At 36.2% G+C, this 22,618-nt stretch overlaps 4 protein-coding genes across 7 annotated transcripts; 2 read left to right on the top strand and 2 right to left on the bottom strand.

The window, feature by feature from the left end:
* Positions 1-3,293: 3,293 nt before the first annotated feature.
* LOC133690600 (transcription factor UNE12-like) lies at positions 3,294-9,544 on the top strand. The gene is made up of 6 exons (XM_062110826.1): positions 3,294-3,990; positions 5,303-5,422; positions 6,325-6,390; positions 7,865-7,930; positions 8,695-8,772; positions 8,863-9,544. The coding sequence occupies exons 1-6, from the start codon at positions 3,649-3,651 to the stop codon at positions 9,091-9,093; spliced, it is 903 nt and encodes a 300-aa protein (XP_061966810.1). The 5' UTR covers positions 3,294-3,648; the 3' UTR covers positions 9,094-9,544.
* A 135-nt stretch (positions 9,545-9,679) lies between these two features.
* LOC133690602 (NADH dehydrogenase [ubiquinone] flavoprotein 2, mitochondrial-like) lies at positions 9,680-16,005 on the bottom strand. 4 transcript variants are annotated; one of them, XM_062110830.1, is made up of 11 exons: positions 15,799-16,005; positions 15,673-15,705; positions 15,499-15,564; positions 14,004-14,120; positions 12,665-12,742; positions 12,474-12,579; positions 12,315-12,361; positions 11,689-11,766; positions 11,520-11,585; positions 11,292-11,406; positions 9,680-10,021 (listed from the first exon to the last, which is right to left on the bottom strand). In XM_062110830.1, the coding sequence occupies exons 1-10, from the start codon at positions 15,862-15,864 to the stop codon at positions 11,299-11,301; spliced, it is 765 nt and encodes a 254-aa protein (XP_061966814.1). In that variant the 5' UTR covers positions 15,865-16,005; the 3' UTR covers positions 9,680-10,021; positions 11,292-11,298. The 4 variants fall into 4 exon arrangements, with proteins under 4 accessions (XP_061966814.1, XP_061966813.1, XP_061966812.1 ...); XM_062110829.1 differs by lacking the exon at positions 9,680-10,021 and adding an exon at positions 10,212-10,465; XM_062110828.1 differs by lacking the exon at positions 9,680-10,021 and adding an exon at positions 11,033-11,084.
* A 701-nt stretch (positions 16,006-16,706) lies between these two features.
* On the top strand, positions 16,707-18,867 carry LOC133692713 (protein OSB2, chloroplastic-like). Its single transcript, XM_062113835.1, has 5 exons — positions 16,707-17,332; positions 17,605-17,743; positions 17,831-17,912; positions 18,001-18,107; positions 18,458-18,867. Exons 1-5 carry the CDS (start codon positions 16,974-16,976, stop codon positions 18,647-18,649), a joined length of 879 nt encoding a protein of 292 aa, XP_061969819.1. The 5' UTR covers positions 16,707-16,973; the 3' UTR covers positions 18,650-18,867.
* A 1,498-nt stretch (positions 18,868-20,365) lies between these two features.
* LOC133692714 (auxin-induced protein 22D-like) lies at positions 20,366-21,857 on the bottom strand. The gene is made up of 4 exons (XM_062113836.1): positions 21,435-21,857; positions 21,102-21,307; positions 20,899-20,998; positions 20,366-20,797 (listed from the first exon to the last, which is right to left on the bottom strand). The coding sequence occupies exons 1-4, from the start codon at positions 21,656-21,658 to the stop codon at positions 20,728-20,730; spliced, it is 600 nt and encodes a 199-aa protein (XP_061969820.1). The 5' UTR covers positions 21,659-21,857; the 3' UTR covers positions 20,366-20,727.
* Positions 21,858-22,618: the final 761 nt, after the last annotated feature.

Genomic DNA, 22,618 nt, shown 5'->3' with positions numbered 1-22,618 from the left:
CGACATATAATTATAAAACTGCCTAGTGGAGCTGTTAAGAATCTATTTAAACATGTAGATACGGCAGGATGATCAGCCAAACTCTTGGATTTATTCCACCAACCCGGTACTTCGCTGTATGGACCTCAAGAAGTTTTGTTCAATTTCTGCCTATCATGAATTTTGGAGCTGTACCTGTTCGTTAAAGATTTCAAATATTGTTAGGCAAGAATCCAAGAAAGTATGATTGCTTGTCAAATGATGCAATAAGTGGCTACCCAACTTGATTTTATTTACTATGTTTATCATTATTGTTGTGATTTCTTCAACTTTGTATTCAAGAATACTTTGAAACAATTATTTTCTCCGACCTTCATTGTCCCCACCATCTTGTTAGTGGAAAATTAACCTTCCAGTGCCTGACGTTTCATTGTGTATCATTTATTCATATAAAGGATAAGATCGTTGCGCGGGCACTGCTGCTTGATTCTTGACGTTGCCTCGTTTTTCCTGTGTTTTCGTTTCCCTGACGTTGCCCCTCTACTGATCTCAAAACCGAAAAGAAAAAATACCTCGCCCCTATAAAATCTGCCACCGAGTTCCGCCATCTGAAACATTTCCGGTCAACGCGGATGATTTATTTTAATGCACTCATTCTCATTGTGCATTTCCCCTTCCACTGTTCCGTGCATTAAAAGAAAAAAAATCGTTTCTTTTTGCAAGTCTTTGACGTGATGGTTTCTTGGACACCAGACTGCACGTCCACGAGGGTGTCTATTGACATAGGCCCCGCCCAGCTCTCACGGCGTAAACTGGCCTGGCCTGGAAAGAGGACTGCATAAAAGTGAGGAATAGATGCCTGCATCGAAAAATTTTGATTTTAATTTTTGATTTAAAATAAATTTTTTATATATATTTTTAGATCATTTTAATATACTAATATTAAAAATAATTTTTAAATAAAAAAAACTTTAAATTATCACTACTGCTACAATTTTAAACATACATCTTACTTAAAAAAACTCTTTTTAATGAAATAAATGCGAACTCTGAGAAAAATTAAAATACTAAAAATAAAACTATACGTGATTCATTATGAGAAAAATTATATGTGATTAAAAAAGAGAAAAAAGCTAAAGAGAAAGGGTGGTTATATAGGAACATTAAATTAATATTACGTGCATCATTTTTTTTTTTGAGTTTAGCTATAGAATCTGTGATGCCAAATCACGCACCTACCGAGATTAAAACCATCTTTTTGTATAATGCATAATACCTTATAGCTTAACCTTGAAAAATCAATTCAAAACACGCAAGGAAAATATCCTCCATGGCCCAACGTTTTCTCCGGAACTGGAAATAAAGATGATAATTTAATTTGAATTTGATAAATAAGTATTTTTAGATTTAATAAATAATAAGATTTAAATATTGTTGAACCGCCTCGAACCTAACCTAAGATATATATTTGTAAAATATTTAATTTTTTAAGTAAAATATAACATATACATACCTTAATATTAACTTAAATATATAAATATAAATAATATTTATTATCTTATTATTTAATGTATACATATACATGCTTCAAATATATATATTTTAACTATTTTATTTTTTAATTGATTAAAAAATAATAAATATTTATTAAATATTCAAAATACAATAAATAATTTATAAACAATAGAAAAAATATAAATATCAAATAATCCGATACACGGATAGCGTTGCCATCCCTGTCCGGAAAGGAATTGAGCATGTAGTTTGCTGGGTGGGTCCACGAGCACGAGAAAAACGATACCGTTTGTCGATAAACCCGAGCAGAATGGAAAGTGGCTAGAAATGTAAATCAACGCGTTCCCTTTACGTAAAGCACAACATTTTTAATCAGGATAAAAGCCACTCCTTTTTGCCCCCCCCCCCCTGTCTCTTCGCTCTCGGGACTCCTCGCCGGGCACTAGCTGCCACCGGCAGTATTACAAAGCAAGCCAAAGCAAAGCGAAAAGCTGAAACTTTGAAAGCCGAGGTACTTAGCTAAAAAGAGAAGGAATGCAAATAATCCCTGAAAAGGTATACGGAACCAATTCCATTCATGAAATGAACTCGTTTCTATTATTGAAGTAGAGATCAATTTATTAACCAATTAAATTCTTGTGTTTGGAACAGATTCCAAGTCATCGTAATCGAATTGAGTTGTGTAATTTGAAATGTTTAGAGATTAATTGAAATATATTATTTTATTATATTATCCTTTTAGAGTACGTATTTTCCTGACAAGTGTATCCTTGATCCCTTTCGGTCAATCCTATCTTTATTGACAAACATCTGAAATTCACAATACAGCCTGTGGGACAGTGGGAGTCATTTTAACATCAGCTTTATTATAAAAGCAAAAAGAGAGAGAGGAATTTACATGACTATAGATATTATATAATTGTATTTACTAAACTTGGATTTGAAAGTCAACTTATTATAATAATTTAGTTATTGACTCTATATATTTGTTCAGTTGATTGTTTTTTTGATAAAAATAAATTAATATTATTTTTATTTTTTAAAAACTAACAATTAAGTTAATTAAGTTAACCTTGTCCGAGTCAAATTAAGAGTCTGTTTGAAAACGCGGTGCAAATCGTGTTTCTTTAAATTTTAATTTTTTTTTAATTTTTTTTTATATATTTAAATTATTTTGATATGCTGATATCAAAAATAATTTGTAAAAAAATTTTGTTTTTGCCTTTTAAAAGCGTTCTTGAAAAAAATTAAATTTTTTTTATTTTTTTCTTTACTTCAAATTAATATTTTTTGATATTTTTAGATCATTTTGATGTATTAATATTAAAAATAATTTTTTAAAAATTAAAAAAATATTTTAATATATTTCTAAATAAAAAATATTTTGAATCTAAACCTACCTCTAAATGGATTCTTAAAAAAACTTCGTCCGAGTCAAAATAACAGCAATGCCACGTAGTTTTAAATCGTATATAACATAATAATGAGAAAGAAAAACATGTATATTTTAGAAGCAACGTCAATGGGCTAGAGTCAAATAGTAAAGTTATCCACTAAGAGATATTTTAATGGTCTCCTAATTTTCATTCTTTATACATAATTGCTTTGATTTTATAAAAATTAAAATAATTTATTTTTTTATTTACGGAGACTTCTGTTAATGTAAAAACTCGTGTGTATATATATATATATATATATATATATCAACTAAAAATACTTTTATTAAAACTATAATTGTTTTTTAGAAAACCGCAATAAAAAAACCCATAACAAAACAGGAGCGCAAACAGGAGACTCATGTGTTGCGCGAGTGAGATTCTTATATCGAGGGGTAGTCTAGGCACTGTGAATGTGAAGAGTTCTCAGGCCAGAATTCTTCAAATAAATCACACCTCCTCTCGTGCGATTATAAAAGAGAATTGATTTCCGTACATGTTTGTAAGCAGTTGAATTCAATCCTTTAGAGTACAGTTCTTTCAAAACACGAGATCTGGCCACAATTTAAGTAGTTGAAATCGACTGCTGCCAAATCTTTCATGCCCCAAACATGCCGTAAACCTTCCAATTAAGACGGTTTTGCATGTAAATGGATGCTTTTTTGAATCCCTAACTCGCTATCTCTACTCAACTTGACTCCTCCCAGACCTACTCCAAATGGCCAATAACCCAACCGAACCTCCAACCGATGATTTCCTGCAGGAAATTCTCGGGATGCCTAATTTTGCTTCAGCTGAAGCTGGCTTGGTTGGAGCTGACGCTGGCCTGGCTGGCGCTGCTTCTGCTCAAGCTCCCATGATGCTTCAGCTTAGCTCCGGTGATGGTTCCGGCCACATCTCCGCACTCGGCGGTGCTCCTGGAGGCGGAGGCGCGGGATTTCACGGGTTTCCGCTGGGGCTTAGCTTGGAGCAGGGGAAGGGAGGGTTTCTGAAGCCCGAGGAGGCGTCCGGGAGTGGGAATCGGTTCCGTGATGATATTGTTGATGGTAGAGTAAGAAATGTGAGTGAAAGTTAACTTTTTTTTTTTTGCAGTATTAGTTTAGTTTTCTTTGGAGCGAAATTATTATTTTTAAAGTTTTTCAAAAAAGGAAAATAGTGATATTATTAAAACTATTAATTTAGAAATTGAAGACATGCAATTCAAAAGCCAGTTTAATTTCTCTTAATTAATCATTTTTTATTACCCTTTCAATGCTTGTAGCTCTTTCCATTAGAGTGTAGAGAGAGCGTGAGGGAGAAAAAAGAATTCATATAGAGACACAAAAGTAGGTGGTTGATCTTTGGAGGTTACTGTAGTGAGATTCCAAGATGTGTATTTTGACAAAGGAAAAGAATAGGAAGCTGGTTGTTGTCGGCCCTCCTTTGAGTGGCTAAGAGTGATTACTTTGATACATTTATATACAAATGTTTCCTAATCTATAGTTTTCTTTCTCCTTCTAAGGTATAATTTCTTTTTTCTTTTTGTATGATCATGGTCAGTAAAGGAAAATTAAGTGATACAGTGGAAATAGCATTCGGGGGGCTGTAGTGGATCTTTACCAGTTCAACATTATAACTGGCTGATTGGATATTTTTTTAGTTGACAAATGATTTCTTGAGAAGTCAAACACGTGGGGTGTTGTGGGGTTTGATTTTGCTGGATTGGACAATTGCCTAATTGTGAAATTGTCAGCTTTTGAAGTTGGCATGCAAGGAACAGTGAAGGAGCAGGGATTGTGAGTAATAGTTGAAATTGAGAACAGAAGAAAACTTGATTTTGCTCAAGTGAAATCCACTCAAGTTTTCAGATGACGTTAAATTGAATCAGTTTTTCTGCTTCAATAAGAATCATATATTTTCTTTGGTTCATCTAGTAACGAATTGTAACAGTGTAGTGGTTGGTCAGGATACACCTCTCACGTGAGTGATCTGGATTTGATCTGTTGTAGTCCAATCGTAGTGGTGAAAAACATTCATTGCACGGTCATATATGCTATATTCTTTCAAATTACTGTCAATCTATGCACAAGCACCATAATTAGCTGATGTATTCTAGTATCTAGATTAGTCAATATTTTCTAGGAATTGCCAAATTTATACCTAACGTTTCTTTCCTCTCTGGTGTTGTCACAATACCTTTGATTTTTAATGTCTGTTGTTATGTTTTCTCACGTGATCAACCATTGTCAGGCAGTTTATTGTTTCACTCATACATATTTGGTTTCCTTTTTTTGCAACTTTATGTTTTTGGGATTGGAGGATTTAGTGGACCTGGTGAAATAGCCTATCCTTTACTGTAATCTGTCTTTGGTAAGATTCTCATATTTTTGCAGGTTTTTCATGGTCAACCAATGCCCACAACAGTCACTGCAGCTACACATCCACCAGCAATGCGCCCAAGGGTACGGGCTAGGCGAGGCCAGGCCACAGATCCTCACAGTATTGCTGAACGGGTAAGGTTAATGTAGTATGCACGATAATGTTAACCATCGAAACGGCTTAATATAGCATGCACAATAGTGGTAACCATGGAATGATATAATATTGTCAAGAGTACACATGGCTCTAGAAGAATAAAGGATACAAATTGTTCCTTACCGACTATAAAGTAAAATGGGAGGACTAGAGAGACTGCAACTTGAACATTCATGTTAAGGAGTAAAATATAGGCTCTGATTAATGTTCAAAGTTCAAATTATTATTTTTTATTAAGATTTAATTGGGTTGAGTCCTGGCAATTGTATTTTAAATGAGGCTTTTTGTTGTTTGATCAGTAAGTGGTGTTAGTGAAGAATCAATGCAAGTATTCAAAATGTAACTGGTTCATAATTAGCATGCCTCAAAATGCTGTGTTTATGAATCGATGATGATAAATCTAATCCATATCTCTCGGGAAAATCTGGCAAGAAGGCCATCTATATATATAAAAAAATCTGGCAAGAAGGCCATCGGTATGATGTTTATGATCTTATTAAAATGTCACAACACTAATGCTTTGGTTTGAGGGAGTTATCTCACTGAGAGTTGAGGTTTCAAACTGACTAGTTTCATCATTACAATCAATCTTGCTGGGAACCTACTTATCTTAAGGTTTTGACATGGATTACATTGTGTTGAATTGAAAAGCATCCATACTCTTCTTTTGATGGTCATGTTTCCATGTGATTTTGACTATCACAACCTTTATAAATCAAGAAGGATTGTTAGGTTCATATTATGATGTTTTGAAGGGTTAGAGAGGACTTGAGTGCTGGCTCTTGAGTTCATTGTTCTTTTCTCATCTTTCAAATTTCATTTGTCTTTCCCCATAGAAATTGCACTGTTGTTCTTGATCTTTTTCCCCCTTTTGTCACAGTTGCGCAGAGAAAGAATAGCCGAAAGAATCAGGGCATTGCAGGAGCTGGTTCCTAGTGTGAACAAGGTCAGTGTCTTTCCCCTTGCATAAATTCATAATTTTTCTTGCAGAATGGGATTGCTTTCTGCACTCCAGGAAAAGCATTTGGCAATTCATTCTTGCATCTTTTGTTAGAAGGAAAAAACATTAAACAATTAATGAAGTACAAGTGAATTTATTTCTGACCAAGTGGATAGTTCTTTTCCTGAATCAAGTTTTTTGAAAAATTAGTAGGGCTTGTCAAGTTGAGGTTAATGATTTTAAATACTATGACAACTTTATTGTTTCAAATCTCTGGTCTGATTTCAGTAAAGAAATCCACCATAGGGATGGTTGGTGGTGGTTTGTGAGAGTTTTACTCCATGGTGGTTGACCTTGTAGTTATGCTGGATTATCTGGCAGTGGCAATGACTTATCTCGCAGCCTTAATTACAGCACATTATGGGCCTGCCAAGATATTCAAACAAGCTGGCCTAGACCGAATATATCTACTGCTTTCTACTTGTTGGTACTTATCACCTCCTAGGTGCTAAATATGTGGCAATGCGTGGTGGTAACAGAGTCCTACTACCGAGCTCATTATAGAAAAGCTGCTCTATTTGACAAGGGAGAAGGAGTTTGAGCATCAGACTGTAGTTTGCCAATGCAGTGGAGTTTCAGTTGTGTTAAAAAAATTTGCTTATAAAGTCTTAACAATTAACCTTTCTACAAATTGGGAATCAACTAATATATAAAAATTGTATGTGTTCAAATGGAATATGAAAAATTTAATATAGTGTCATGTAGTTAAATGGTTAATTTTGCTGAAACTGCTAGAGTTATACATGATTAGTTTTAGGTCTGTGATCAAGTTTGCCTTAACCGTGCCCATCTATGATAATTGATTAGATTCCTCTTCTGCTGGTGGCAAATGCATTAATATGACTTGAGCACCTTGACATAAATTATATGAGCATTTGGCCATTTGCCAGAAGTTTGTTGTATTCTTCTCAGAACTGTTTGGGGATTATGGATTTAACAGAATATTTGTTGGTATATCCAAGAAATCACATCTGAGTATAGATTTCCTTTCGTGCATATGTTTCATCTAGCTGGACTTGACTGTCCACGAGGATACAGGATATTTTGTATTTTGATAGTTTCATCTGTGTCCTGACTCCTACACTGTCAAGTCTTTTTCCAACTTTTGGCTTCCAATCAATTGCTATGATGGAAATGAGAATGAACTGTGTATATGGAATATGGAAATCAAAAAATGGATCAAGTGACAAGTACTAGAAGGGAAAAGAAAAGTAATTTTTTTACATATGGCATGTGTAAGGTTCCAATGGAGCATGATTCCTCTAGTTTATAGGTGGGGATTTATAGGTGTATTGTTCTAGGAATATGGCTATAGAATGAGTGGTTTTGGTTGATCAAAGGCAAGGAAGGTTCACAAAGCATGATGGTTGCTTCTTTCTCAATCCATCCTCCATCACTGATGCATAATTTATTTGTACAGACGGATCGAGCCGCCATGCTTGATGAAATTGTGGATTATGTGAAGTTTTTAAGGCTTCAAGTAAAGGTATGATCTCGAAATTTCCAGTCTCAATTGCATAATCCTTATTCAGCCAATATCTTTATGGTGAACATCAATATTCTTGTGTTTGTGAAGAGTCAAGAAGATTTTTAGTCACCCCCCCTCTCTACTCTAATTTATGTTTGAGAATAACTGATTATGCCAGTCAAGGTTCTGATGATTGCTGAACCAATGGGTGATTTTAGCAAGAGTCATTCTTTCATCCAATCTAAACAGGCTTTTATGCCAGAATAGTGGTGGTGTGGTGTCAGTTGTTTAGAATATGAAAGCCAAATTATTGGTGGTCAGTTGTTTAGAATATTGATTATGGTCTTTCACATAAATTATGAATTTCCACTTGTCAGTTAATTTTAGATTCCCTTTTGTCTTGGGTGTCCACTTTTTGTTCTTTGATCCTTCCATTTCTGAACCAAGTTTTTTTTGTGTCTTTAAATATTGTTGGTACTTTTGTGGTAGAATTTGTTGCGAGGAAATGAGAGGGTCATGTATAGTTTCCTCAGGAATATTTGGATGCTCATAAATTTTAATGAATGACAATATCTTCACTATAAATGACAAATTATGAAATGAAGATTGCCTGGAAAAGGTGAATTATTAGATGTTATGCAATTAAAGTTTGAATATTCAGTGTCTTGTTTAGGTACGTACCTCATTCATTGGGAAATGAAGTGCTCACACAAACTGTAATGAATTTATTAATTTCCCCTTTCTTTCCTTTTCTAAACAATGACACATAATCAATTTAACAGGTATTTAGCATGAGTAGACTGGGCGGAGCTGGTGCTGTTGCGCCACTTGTAACGGACATCCCAATATCACCAGTTGAGGTAACAAGGAAAAGATAGTGTTTATGGAGGATAATTCACTTCCTTTTCCCTTTTGCACCCAGGCAACTGAGCTCACTCCTTTTACTCTAGGATGAAACTGGTGAAGGCGGAAGAAACCAACTGGCGTGGGAGAAGTGGTCAGATGATGGCACTGAAAGACAGGTAGCTAAGCTAATGGAGGAAAATGTTGGTGCTGCCATGCAGTTTCTCCAATCAAAGGCTCTTTGCATCATGCCCATCTCACTAGCCACTGCAATTTACCACACACAACCACCAGATACCACTACTATTGTGAAACCAGAAACTAACCCCCCGTCATAGAACCGTGGAAAGGGGGGGAGCATCCCGTGGTCCCGTTTAAAAATCACCAAATGCCTAGGGTCCCACTCCTTATTTGTCCCGTTTCAACCCCCACGATCATATGTTCCCCGAGTTTCAAATTGCAATCAAAGTCAGATGCCATATTTCTTGCTTTTTCCTTTTCTTTCCAGCCTTTTTTCAAAACGGGGTTCGATGTCTATGCCTAAAAAAATGCAGGCGCTCTGCAAGTTCGAGTGAGAGGAGAGTTTTCAAAGCTCGCATGACATGCTCTTCTTTTGGAATCAGTGGTGGGGGAGTGGAAAATGATGAAAGCACTTTTCTAGTGGAGCTCAATTTTTTTGTAGTGGGTTGTGGGACCTTGTAAAAGAGGTAGACTGAAAGTAAATACTATTATTGTAATAGTGTATTTCAGAGGAAATGGAATGCAAAGGTAGATGTCTGGTTGTTTCAATATGCTGGGTGTTCTAGTCCAACAGAGAATGATGGTGCTACTTCGTTTAAAAAGCGCGCGTGGGGTTTCAAAAAGCAATTTGACTTCCTTTTCTCCTGAATCGTTATTGGAGGATGAAATCATTGGAGAGAGACATATCCAATGGGAGATTTGGGTTGTGTTGATTACCGTTGCTAATCCGACTGTTTTGTTAACACAGCCATCTTCCTGGAATCATAAAATGCTCTTTCAGTGCGAATATGTACTTGAAGGGCAGGAAACAGAATCCTTAAAAGAGGGGACTTCGATTCAAGTAGGAAAAAACTCAAACAGCTTTTGTACGCGTCATTGAGATGCTGGTCCTTTTTCCCTCAATGCCTCAGCAAATCTGACGAGTATATCATCAGACATTGCTATCAAATATTTCCTCTTCTTGTTGCCCGTGATTAACCGCACTCACGTCTGTGCAACAGCAAGTATCCGCAGCAATTCTTGTACCTGCGGTGCTTTGTTAATGGATTCATTAAAGGGTGAATGGATTCATTAAAGGGAGTGTTTTTAAGAATAATTGTTTTTTAAAATATTTTTTATTTTAAAATGTATTAAAATAATATATTTTTAAAATTTTTTAAAAATTATTTTTAATATAACATATCAAAATAATTTAAAAACACTAAAAAAATATTAATTTAAAAAAAAATTAAAAACACTTTTAAAATACAAATAACACAGAGCCTGTTGGGTTTAGTTTTCGTTTCCTCCATTGACCCTTATCCAACTCTTAACCTAATATAGAAGTGGGCTGGTCAATTCCGACAAATGAAGCAAGTCACTACATCCACGCTTATATTCAACTTCTGCAAGTATGTTCATGTCTATCGTCTTTAAAATCCGCATTTTAGTCACACACTACTACAAATTGGTCATCACCATCCTCAAATCCTACAACGAAAATGGATAAATGTCTATCACTCTCAAGGCACTACAGGAGACAAGATGATAAAGCAGAGCTGACATCATGATAATCTATCATCTGTTTAATACTATTTGTTCGTTCCGGATGAGGGGGAAACACAGTCCATTCCATGTGCGGAGTACCGCATCAAACATAAACAAATCGTTACAGCTATCACAACATTGGTGAACATTCCTCTTAAGGTCAACAAGCTCAAACAGTCATCCAATTTGGGTATCCAGTTTGCTGGATGGCTCAGTTACCATATAGGGATAGCTCAGAAATCCAAGAAACAAAGCTTGTGGACATGCTAGTTGCTACTGAGTGCAGAAAAAAATGAAAAGAAAAGAAAAAAGCTTGGAAAATATTAACCTCCGAATGACAAACTCATGGGAAATCTGGGTTTCTCTCCCCCTCGTTTCACTTCAGAATCAACAAAATTTGACTCGTTATCTTATGGTGGTTTTTTCTGTTCCTTTTTTTTTGGTGCCCCGAAGAAACATCTTAGGGATGGTTTTAGAATTACATTTTATGAGCCATGCCATACCCAAGTGTTAACAACAAACTGTTTTCAGTGCCACCATAAAAAGGCAAGCCCTCAACCACCTACAGATTTTATGAGAATCCAAGGACATCAATGATCTGTTAAGCCATTTAAAAACTTGAAATAAGCAGTTGCATGGATTTAAACATCCACCAGAAATCAGGCAGGCAGGAAAATACAAAAAAATGGTTAAGCTTAATGAAACAAGAGCAAATCATCAAGTAAGCCTGAAAAACTCCAAGTTCTGCATTATTTGAGACAACATTTACCATAGCTTTAGCAGGCATCAAGATCCCGACATGGAGGAGGTTTTGGTTCTCCGTGCAGAGTAGTATTGCCTCCTTCTGGTCCACACTTGGTGCGTTGTGGGTTTTGTGTGCCATGCTGGAATGCATAAGAGAAATTGAGTTTACAGCAATAATAGTGCTAGTCATATGAGAAACAAAAAGCCCCAGGGAAAAGTAAAGATAATCAAAATCCCCTGCCAGTAGTCTTACCGGTGGCTTCTCCCCCTTTCTTAGCATCTCAACTATCTCAACCACTCGTTTTGGAGTAACATCTTCCTGCAATTAAAATGAAAGACCAACATAAAATTTTGAAAGTTTTACATCATCTGAACACACAATTACTCAACTTTTAAGGACAGAGGAATTATCATGGACCCACGTAATAATTGTAAGTATATCCTTCAGATCCATTGGAGTAATCAGCAACTGTAATCATAGGAGCATTTACGCAACATCCCTGCAGAAAAGCAATAACTAATATCACACCATGCATCCATAACAAATGATGGTCAAGAGTATCATAAAAGACCTGTATTTCTTTATCCATGTTCATATAGTTTTTGCACTTTTTAAGTGGATGGATTGCCACCCCTTAACCACCAATTGCCTGTGAAATTGGGTTCGATCTCTCTGCTAAGATGGCAAGAGCCTTTACATCTAAGCTAATCAATATGTTTGCATTAGATCACCTTCTAATACCCTTATACAATTCCATGCGGTAACCCCACAGGACAGGAGCACTCAAACAGTAATGTGTAGCAAGAGAACTGGGTAATTCATAACAAAATACCCCTAATTTCAGTTGCTGGTTTTCCTTTGTATTTGTTAATTAGAACTTGGAGATTTCAACTAAACCTAGCAATAAACACATTGAAATCCATTTTCCAAAAATTTCATTGGAGCATCCAGCATGGATGTAGTTCTTTCCAATTACCGAGTCCTGATTCAAGAACAACCTAAGGAAAACAGCACTTCATTTAATAAAGATGATGAAGAAATACTCACCATACATTCCATTTCTCCAACAGAGAAAAGGCCATCCTTGGTTACTTCTGCATGTTAAAAATTGGAAGCAAGGGTTTATTCTCCAAATCTCAAGTCAAATTCTAAATAACATGTGATCCACTGTAACATGAAAGAAGCCAAGCATGCTATTTAACTCACCATTGCGCTTCACCCCCAAGTGTTTTAGTAATGAATCTTCAATTTCCCGTGAACCTCGTATCATACATGGTGTTGTGCCACAAACCAATAGGTGGTATTTGCCCACCTGAAAAAGCAATTAAAGAGGCTCATGAAATTGCATTATGCATGCGTGGAGAAAGCAAGATGTAAAAAAGGATAAATTTTCTTACAGGAGACCGGTTGAACATTGAGTAAAACGTTGCAACTTCATACACACGGATAGGGGCAACTTCTATTACCTTAGCCACCTAGAGGATCCACAAAACATTTCAATACTGTTAATCATATATCAGTCTGCTTTCCAGTACGATTATCTTTCTTTTAGTCACATGAAGATATCCAAAAATTTGAAATTTACAGCAAACAGGTTTAAAAACTAAGAAAAACAAAGTGGCAACACATGTTAGCAAAACAAGTTTGTGATCTGATTATATGAACCAAATAATCCAGTAAATCTCACTGAAACTCAGAAGGAAAAATAATAAAATATTTGATATAAAATAATACAATTCATGGCCATCTTGGATTTTTATCAATCTATCCATTTATGTTCAAGATATCAATTATTTTGCATCTCCTATAATTTTGTGCTATACAAATAAGAACAGAGGGACAAAAAGAATGTCACACCTGCTGAAGCAAGAATACTATACATAGTGCCAAGCACAAAACCATCCTCAAACTAAACAGGGTAGCTTTAATGCTTATTTTACTAGGTTATTTTTTTCCCCTGATAGATACAGCAATATTAGGTACAACCTTCAAGAAAATAAATTGGCTCCAAGTTTTTTTTTCCTTTTTTTGGTTTTTTTTTTTTTTTTTGGTTTGATGGTCAGGAGGTATCCCAAGGCTAGCTTGCCTGAATCTCCATCGTCCAGTCACAGGCATGCCATCAATACCAGGATTATGGAGTATGAAATTCACTAGAAAATAGATCCTCATAACTTGGCCTTGGAATTGAAGAATGGTTGACAAAGTGGGGAGCATAGCCACAAACCCTTGTGGTTATAGCAAGTTGATATGACAAAATGTGATCGTTTGTGAATTTTGGATACACATATCCAATTGCTTATGTGATTAAGAAATGCATTTTCTAGTTCTCCATTAGCTTAGGGTTGGGGGGTTTGATAATGCCAAATCATGATTTTGGAGGATTTTTTTAGCTTGATTACCATTGGAAAAGTCATGTGAAAAGAGGGGGGAAAACAGTAACTATGGCCAGATTTACCCAACTTCGAACCAGATGTAATCCCTAAATGATTCGACAACAGACAAGCAACCAACAAACTGTTAACACAATATGATAAAATATCATATAACATTTCATTAAAATAGAAAGGCGCCATGATATGTTAGCATCCAACTCTCACCGCAAATATTTTGTTTACCACAAACATATCAAATGTGCCATTAAATTCCCTGTATTTAACAAGACTAGTTCAAATTTACTGCTAGAAGTTTATAAATGTGAATTAAAATCAGTATTTTTTTTACATCATGTCCACTTACAGCATTCATTGCTGAAACTGGGAGCCATCCTCCATGCTGTTGCTGTGCAAGATCTAACAGAGGAATAACTGCGGATTGCTTGTAGTTGGACGGATAATGAGATATTATTTCTTTAACCTGACATCAGAGGTTATGAAAAATGAAATGTTAACATCTAAACATTAATAGACAATTAGTTAAGAGAGCAATCAATGTTTTTGCTGAAGGGAGTTAAAGATAGGGGCTAGGCAAGCTTCTGTTCGATTGAGATTCCAGGGTTATAAGGGCCAGCATTCATACTTTGATCAACTGCCCTGCTACTGCAGTATAAGAATACAAGGCTAATTGCCTCACCCATTCATACTAATAGAGAAACCCTTCATGCCTACAAGCCACTTAAAAATTGGATATGTACTGCTGATTTAAGGAAACAAAGTTTTATCCTTATGAATAGCTAATTTTTTTTGGTGAATTCATAAGTGCATGATCCTAACATAATTGAAGAATGTAAACAGTTGTCTTTGTGATTTACAGAATTTTAGGTACAAGTTGCTGGTGTTATGTTTCACTCTCATCTTCCTCATAACAATGATGAGATCATTATATCACCATGGTCACATTAAAGGAGAAATAGCTACAACCAACAAAATTGTCTGTACATGTTTAACAGTCACGCTACCAAAACAAGAAAGAAAATTACCAAAACTCTCATTGAAAACAGCAGAAGAGGAGAATTATTCCCCATGTATTAAGACATTACTGTATGGCCAACGGTAATAACAACCCCCAGAAAGAAGCCTCCTTTAAATGCAAAGAGCTCACCATCTACTAACACAGCTTTAACTCCTACAAAAGTTGTTACATCAGCACCCCAAGAGAGGAAAAGAAGTTACAGCCTAGGCACCTTGCGAGTTTCACACAATAATATCCTGCATCACCCTCCAATGCAGTTCCTCTATGACACTGAAGAAGAAGGTCACCAAATAATAAATTGTTTTTATCGATCACCTTTCTCATATATTTGCTAAAGGCAATAACCTTCTTCAAGGCCATAAACCACGCTACTAACATACCAACAAAATGATCACTCCATGCCAAAGTCTCCTATAACAAACCAATATTCTGCACAAAGCATTTAATTCCAAACCTGCATTTATCATATAATACTCCCATTTCACTATTTCAGTGGCCCAGCTTACATAGCATCATCATAATTGTAGATTCTTCTGATTTACAAGGTCATTACCTTCATGACCAGGCTCTAGTTTAGTAAGGCTATCCATCTCGCCGCACCCAATAGCTTGGCAGGAGACAGTTTCTAATTTCTAAACAACCGAGGCCAAAGCTTAAAATACACTAAACTGGGCTTGTCTCCGCCGATTACTACTAATAATTATGAAAATAAATGATCAAGATTTATTGAAAGTACATGCAAAATTAAGTGAAAATGCCATATACACAGACCGAAAGAAAAATAATAAGAGAAAGATTAAAATTATTAGCTATTTCACATTACCTTCTCTTTGTTCGCCGCCGTAAACTCCCATGGAAGGTCCGGATTGTTATCCGGAGTATTAAGGTGCTGCACCAAACCCCAATTTCATTTCAAACAACAGTAATTTCAAAAATAAATAATGAAAAATTCAATGCAAACAGTCAAAATTTCGTAGCAGGGAGGATTAGTGCTTACATAGTTCAAGGCAGTGGAGAAGGATCGAGATGCCTGTGGAAATGATAGAAACGGAGAGAAATGAGATCGAAGGAGGCGATTGGATGCAGAGAAAAACGATAGGAAATAAAAATCGAAGGAGAAAACCTGAGGAGTTAAGCGGAGAGCTTGACGGATCTCGAGAAGACGCGTGGCTCCGAGACGAGCTAGCATTTTCCGGGGACGCTGAGCTCAGTGGAGAGTGAAGACGATTTGGTTGGGTGGGACGATGCTGATGATATTGACCACAAATCCGAGAGAGGAAATGAATGAAGCCAGCATGTTCCGAGCATGATGCGTCTACAAGCCAATCGGCGAGTGGTAGGCGAGCTTCTGTTTTCGTCAGGCCCATTAATCTAGCCCGCTCTTTGAATCTGGACACGTGAAGATTGGTGGATGTGGATTGTTTTAAGGCCCGGCCCATAAAACATAGAGAAGCCGTCCTTTTTTATCGGATTTCTAAAAATAAAAATAATAAATGAGAATTTAATCAGTTTTAATGTGTTTTATCGATTAGATAAAGTGACACACAGTGGGTTATCTGGAATATAATTAATTAAAATTTGATTTTAATTTATTATTTTTTATCAATTTTCACACTCGGAGAGAATTTTTTTCATATTAAATTAAATTGGATCAGATTTGCCCTAAAACTTTTTATGCTTTTTTTTTTATCAAAATGTATTTATTAGCCGAATATTTTCCATTCATATTGCATTCTATGTTTAATTTGTTGTCAACTCATATTAATATTTGGAAAAAAAAAATTAATTGAAAGTTCTTTCTAAATCAATTATTTTATACAATTTTATTAAGTTTTTTTTTTTGAAATACCTTTTAAGAAAGACGGTTGTTCTTACTCTTAATATATATATATATATATATATATATATATATATATATATATATATATATATATATATTCCTCTCTAATTTTATTTATTTATTTCAAAGAGACTAACATATTCATTTAATATAAATTGTTTTGAAATAAAAAACAGGGTGCTAGTACGGATCCATGCCAAGCCCAAAGACAATGCCAAAACTGAAACTAGCCCATCTTCCTCGCGAATGGGGACACCATTCATCTCCTGAACAAGGATGACCAGAAGAGTGCGGTGAAAAGAGGAGCCAAAAACCCTTGAAAGATATTTTCCCGCAAAACCAAACTCCCCACCGCATTCACAGTATCGGCACCTCTAAAACTCACCGTTTCATGGCCATTCACTGCCACAAAGTCTAAATCTAAATCACAGCAAGACCAAAATTTTCAACTTCCAACAATGGCTCTAGAGCAAACACTAGCATTATCATCAACAGCTAACCTATTTTTTTCCATTCCAAAAAGCCCTCTCACAAACATCAAAATCCCTACTTTACCCCTAAGCCCCCTCTCCTCCTCCTCTAAGAAGTCCCTCCCCAAACGCAGCTTGAAATGCTCCATTGACTACAGAGACAACCACTACAGTCAAACGGTTACGCATGCTAAACCGGCTGAGATTCAATGGAACAAGGAGCTCTGTAACTCGGTGCACCTCATCGGCATCGTTGGGATCCCTGTAGAAATCAAGCACCTCCCCTCCGGCAAGGTAGTCGCTTGGACTCGACTTGCTGTCAAGAAATCTGCAACCGACACCTCCTGGTAAACAAAATGCACATATGCAAAACATAAGTGAATTTTTTTTTTAATTTAACAAGTTGAATTTTGTACTTTTAATTATTTACAGTTGCATCTGCTTAACCTAGAAATAGGTACATTTAATGGCATGTGTTCAGTATCTGTTACCTTTTACTTGTAGGGCTCTGTCACACATTTGTTTCCTGCTTTCCTGTGATATTACAAGCATTGCAGTTTGCTTCATAGGGTTTAAATTTCATAAACCCTTTATGGAAATGATAATGCGTGTTTCCCAGGATCAATTTGACTTTCTGGGATGAGTTGGCCCAAGTTGTTTCTCAGCACGTAGAGAAAGGCCAGCAAATATACGTGTCTGGTCGTCTGATTTCAGATTCAGTTGAAAATGATGATGGGAAGCTGCAGACCTACTACAAGGTTCTGTTATGGTCATATGTGCTTCTGGGCTAGTTTTTTTAATAAGCTTATTCAATTGGATTGTTATCTTGTTCCAACTTCTTGCAGGTGGTTGTCCAGCAGCTGAATTTTATAGAGAGGAGCTCTCCGACAGGATTATATGACCGAGGCTTTAATAACATGGAAGCTGGTAAATCACATGTCTTTTATGACATAAGATTTCGAAAGTAAAGTTATTGTTTGGTTGTTGACGTTATTTGATGTTTAACTGCCTGCAGGTAGAAAGTTTGGTAATAACACTGCAAATGACATGGGTTCCACAGAAGAACGGTGGCAAGCATTTTTTGCTAGTCCGTTGGAGTGGTGGGATAACAGGAAGGACAAGGTAGTCGTCTTAGTTAATAAATTGGAAAATGCATGCATACATATGCTTCTTGCCATCGTGTTTGATTGGAAAGTTCTTGAGTGCTTGCATTTGATGCAATGATCGTTTTGTGTTTGTATGTTCTGAAAAAAATTTCTTCGTGCATTAAGATTCTGTTTTATTTTTGTTCTGCTAATCCATTTTCAGTTTATGGTGTTTTTCATAATTGTTTATGAAAATGGATCAAGAGGCCTTAAGTAGTCTGCCTTTTTTTAATACTGCATGAGGACTTCAAATTGATTGTTTGCTGCTATATATTCCTATATGCTTCATTCATTATGTTAATTCACCATTATTTCTTTGATTTACAGAGGAACCCAAAATATCCTGATTTCAAGCACAAAGACACTGGAGAAGCTTTGTGGGTTGAAGGCAGGTACAATCCATCCTGGGTGAAGTCACAATTAGCTATATTGGATGAAAGAATGGGGTCTCTTCGTGATCAGGACTCTAAGTTGCGTTTAAGTTCAATGTCTGGTGATGATTTCTTGTCCTTGTCATAGCTTGTAGTGTTTTTACCCCCATTACTGGTGTCACTTATGGTGGAATTCCTGCTTATCAAGTTATTTTCCCTCTTTATCTGAGGTAATTTTTGAAAGATCCAGAATAGGCTTTGTATTTATATTATGTGATGTAGAAATATATTGACTATGAGTTGTAAGTTTAGTTGTGGCTTTTGAACCATTTAGAACCGTAATCAACATGCTTGTCATTATAAAAACATGGTTCTTCATTTTGGCCTAAAGAAGCATGTCCAACATGGACTGGTATTTCTTCATGGATTTAATCAGGAGCATTATATAGCGTATTCTATGTAAGATTGGATTATTTTAGTGTTTATGCATGAGTGCTTGGTTGGACCTCAATCCATCCAGCTTGGCTTCAACTTGATCTATTACTACCATGGGGTAAGTAAAGGAGTAGGATGTAGAGCTAACATAATTAAGGAAATCAACACGATATTTGTTGAGATATGCATGTAATCCCACGTCAGAGTTTTTGTATATGAAGATGGACACATAACCCATGGCTTAGACTTTATATTTGGCAGCGTCATACCTGAGCTCTTGCGCCTTCACTACGTCCTGAACAATCATGTTTGACGTTTTGTGCTTTGCTCACTACTAGTAGCTTACAATAAAAGTAATTACAGAAGACATGACTGATGATGAATAGATGCCTTTGTTGTCTTAATCGCAATGTTTCTGTTATTCACAATGATAAGAGATACTCTTTCAGCTTTTTAGTAGCTTGCTCTATTGAAACTCAATGTCCGTAGATGATAGAGGTAGCAAGGCTTCAAGAATACAGAAATTCTAGAACTGGTAGCAGCTCTAGTGTCTCCTTCCCAGCTACCATTTAGAATAGGAGGGAATCAAAGAAATTTATTCTCCTATCAGCAATCTCTCTAGTCATTGTTGATGACGAGTAATTATAAATACTCAAATACGTTTCTCACCGGATCATCTTTCTAGATTTTGTTGCCCTCTCTTCCTAAAAATGGAAGTTTGCCAGAGTCATAATCATGTGCCTGTCCCTTTTTTTTTTTTATCTTGGTCTTGCATATACATGAAGTTTCAATCTGAATGTTAGTAACGTACGCTCATAGAATCGGGTAAAGCCCTTCGAGGCAATCTGGCTTGGATGGGATTCATTCTCCAGCAAATTGGTGGAAAGGTATCTGCAATTTTTCTGTACATTCCTGAAAACCCAGTTTCATCTCCTCTCTGCAGGAATGAAGTGTGATGTTAGCATCCATCCTTGTAAATGATCATCTAGGTTTCTAGTGTGGTTTTTTTTTATTGGACTTCCCCCATTTCTCCCTGTTATGCCAAAAACAATATTTGTTAGATGAATTGAGATGTATAGTTTTAGATGGAACCCTAATGTGGAATTAAAATGCTCTCAAAGTAACTCTTCCTATCGTGAGATTGAAGAGGGTATGAATTCCTGCTGGAATTTCTCTTTTGAACCATCAATGGAAAAAGGAAAGTATTGTTGAACTAGATTTGGAAAATATTGTTGGAAATAAGGTTTTGGATTTATATCAAAGTCCATTCAATCTCTCATTCCCCTACAAATGCTATGCCTCATGTATGACGATACCAAATCTCATTTAGACTCTTAAGCATAAAAGGGAGCCTCAATTACCAAGTAAGAGAAAATATTTTCTCTCTCTGTTTCTAGCACTGAATATTGAACACTCGTATATGATTCAGAAAAAAAAAGTATAATCTTTGGTATCTGTAGTGTAATTGATACATATCCAAATCTAGGAAGAAAGCGATACATTTTCTCTGTGCAGTTGGATCTCGAGAATTTCCATTTATTCTCTTTCCCAGCTGTATTAATTCTTTATGATTTTAGAAAACAAAAACAAAATGAAGGCAAAATCAAGCTACACGGAGAAGGGAAAAGAAAAAAACATCTGATCATATGTGTTTCTGTTCCTATTACAGTAACCTTGAGAGACCTCACAATCTCTTGTAGAACCCCAAGGCAAATTACTCTTGTCCTAAATATCTCCAAATCTCCTTTCGTTGACACGTTTTGAACAATTGTGTTCTGTATATACTTTTTGTTAACAACCCAATCCTCTGGCTTCTGATCCCTTCATAATTCTCAGCCTCTTGCAGGTGGAGATAAACATGCTGCAATACGATCAACACCCTTGTAAGTTTGGGGAAACAGATAGCTAGGCGAGCACTTTATCTATATAAAAGATTAAGAAACTATGGAAGATGGAACTTACTCCCATGGAACGTCTCCAACAAGCATCCAATCTCCATCTTTATCTTCGTAAGTAGGAGCAAAGTCAGATCCATTGTATCCTTCCTTCTCCGAGTACTCTCCTGAAACATTTGTTTAGACTCTAATTAGAAACGATAAAACAATATTTAATCCATCATCATTACTTTTATCATATATGTGAAAAGGGAGTTTGCATATACTTACCGATGGTAAGCTTGAACATATCTTCCAATGCTTTGAGGAGCTCTGGGTAGCTCCTGTACACCTTAAGATCAATCTTCCTGAGATAAGGAGCTCCATCCACGCTTACTTTGACGTACATTCCAGCACCATCAACACGATCATTTTTCTTTGGCTGCAAGCAATTTTTCCTGTAAGATCGGATTGGTGGCCATCCCACTACTTGTGCCCTGCCATCATTAGCCAACACAAACATGTTATCACAGGGGATATTCGACACAAATCAACGCAGTTGCTCATCTTGATCATGTCTAGAAAGATTCGGCTGTTCAATATGTTAGAGGTGAAAGAACTTACTTGGCAGGAGGGGCACCATCTCCTTCACAATTTTCAACATTGAAGGACAGACTAGAGCTGCCCTTGGACCTAGACTCCTCTGATATTTCTGGTGATGCTCTCTTGTTACTCCTAACACTAGGAGTAGTTGATGGTTTCTCTGGCTCATCGCTTCCAGGCAACCCTAATCTCAGTTCTGTTGCCTTTAGATTTAGGTGTCTTTCGTATGCCATTGACCTCTCCATTGCTTATCACAAATCTTAGAGCAAAACTTGATGATGCCAAACAATAATTAATCTCTCTTTTGGCTACAACCTCTTGCGCAGAGGGAATTCTTGAATATTCCAAATCAATCAAAGTTGAACTATTTCTTGAAACTGTTGCTGTGATGCTGAGAAAGAGGCGATGCAGAAATAGTTTTATAAGGGTTGTTAACAAGGGACAATATCCAGGTGACTTATTCTGTTCGTGCATGAATTTCATTGATCAGGAATGATATCCCCACGAACCTGTGCCACACGCTCTACCCTCTGGACCAATCACATATTGCCAAGTAGGGTTTGCAGGTTGGGCTCACAGAAACTCGCCTGAGTTATGCGCGTGGAGCTGAATCATTGAAGTGAAAGACGGCAACAGATATCATTGCTTGTCAAACGAGACGCACAATGGAGTTTGGTGTTGTCAGTGAGGGGGACAAAGAAGAGACAAACACGGCCGATGGTATTGAAGGCTGGGGACCAGGAACGAACGGATGAGATTTGATTCTTTGAGAGGCAAATCAAGGAACGTTGGATCATGAGGGTTTGATGGGGACATCCCCATGTGACCTGAGGGTCCCTCGTGGATGTCTTTGATTGGCAATGCATGGTCATATGGGTTTGACATAAATGGGACCCTCTGTGTTTGGAATTTGATTTGGTCTCGTGGACGGTACATGACATGTGTAATGTCATGTGGCATGGTCAGCTCTTGCCTTTTTGAGCCTTACATGACCTTAAATGAATTATGCCATTCTCTTTTCTTTTATAAAGGCTGTACTATTATCTATGTCGTTCGCTAGATTAAATTTTTTAATATAAAAATATATTTTGTTTAGTAGAAGATTTTTTTTAATCATATAAAAATTATGTTACATTTAACTTTATATGTTCAAAGATAACCTCAATAATTATTAAAAATATAGCTTAACTTCAAAAAATTCAAGA

Source organism: Populus nigra, chromosome 4, assembly GCF_951802175.1.
Source record: "Populus nigra chromosome 4, ddPopNigr1.1, whole genome shotgun sequence".
Lineage (NCBI taxonomy): Eukaryota > Viridiplantae > Streptophyta > Magnoliopsida > Malpighiales > Salicaceae > Populus > Populus nigra.
Note: the sequence above shows the minus strand (reverse complement) of the source record. Positions and strands in the feature narration are given on the sequence as shown.

Excerpts from the sequence above, each read along its gene's own strand:
- LOC133692714 (XM_062113836.1), bottom strand. The coding sequence starts at position 21,658 with ATGGAGAGGTCAATGGCATACGAAAGACACCTAAATCTAAAGGCAACA. Across the intron at positions 21,308-21,434 it reads GATGGTGCCCCTCCTGCCAA|GGCACAAGTAGTGGGATGGC; the intron begins GTAAGTTCTTTC and ends TAATGATGGCAG. Across the intron at positions 20,999-21,101 it reads TATGTTCAAGCTTACCATCG|GAGAGTACTCGGAGAAGGAA; the intron begins GTAAGTATATGC and ends CAAATGTTTCAG.
- LOC133690602 (XM_062110830.1), bottom strand. The coding sequence starts at position 15,864 with ATGCTAGCTCGTCTCGGAGCCACGCGTCTTCTCGAGATCCGTCAAGCT. Across the intron at positions 15,565-15,672 it reads TCTCCACTGCCTTGAACTAT|CACCTTAATACTCCGGATAA; the intron begins GTAAGCACTAAT and ends GGTTTGGTGCAG. Across the intron at positions 12,580-12,664 it reads CAATGTTCAACCGGTCTCCT|GTGGGCAAATACCACCTATT; the intron begins GTAAGAAAATTT and ends TTGCTTTTTCAG.
- LOC133690600 (XM_062110826.1), top strand. The coding sequence starts at position 3,649 with ATGGCCAATAACCCAACCGAACCTCCAACCGATGATTTCCTGCAGGAA. Across the intron at positions 3,991-5,302 it reads TTGATGGTAGAGTAAGAAAT|GTTTTTCATGGTCAACCAAT; the intron begins GTGAGTGAAAGT and ends ATATTTTTGCAG. Across the intron at positions 6,391-7,864 it reads TGGTTCCTAGTGTGAACAAG|ACGGATCGAGCCGCCATGCT; the intron begins GTCAGTGTCTTT and ends TTATTTGTACAG.
- LOC133692713 (XM_062113835.1), top strand. The coding sequence starts at position 16,974 with ATGGCTCTAGAGCAAACACTAGCATTATCATCAACAGCTAACCTATTT. Across the intron at positions 17,333-17,604 it reads TCTGCAACCGACACCTCCTG|GATCAATTTGACTTTCTGGG; the intron begins GTAAACAAAATG and ends CGTGTTTCCCAG. Across the intron at positions 18,108-18,457 it reads GGGATAACAGGAAGGACAAG|AGGAACCCAAAATATCCTGA; the intron begins GTAGTCGTCTTA and ends TTTGATTTACAG.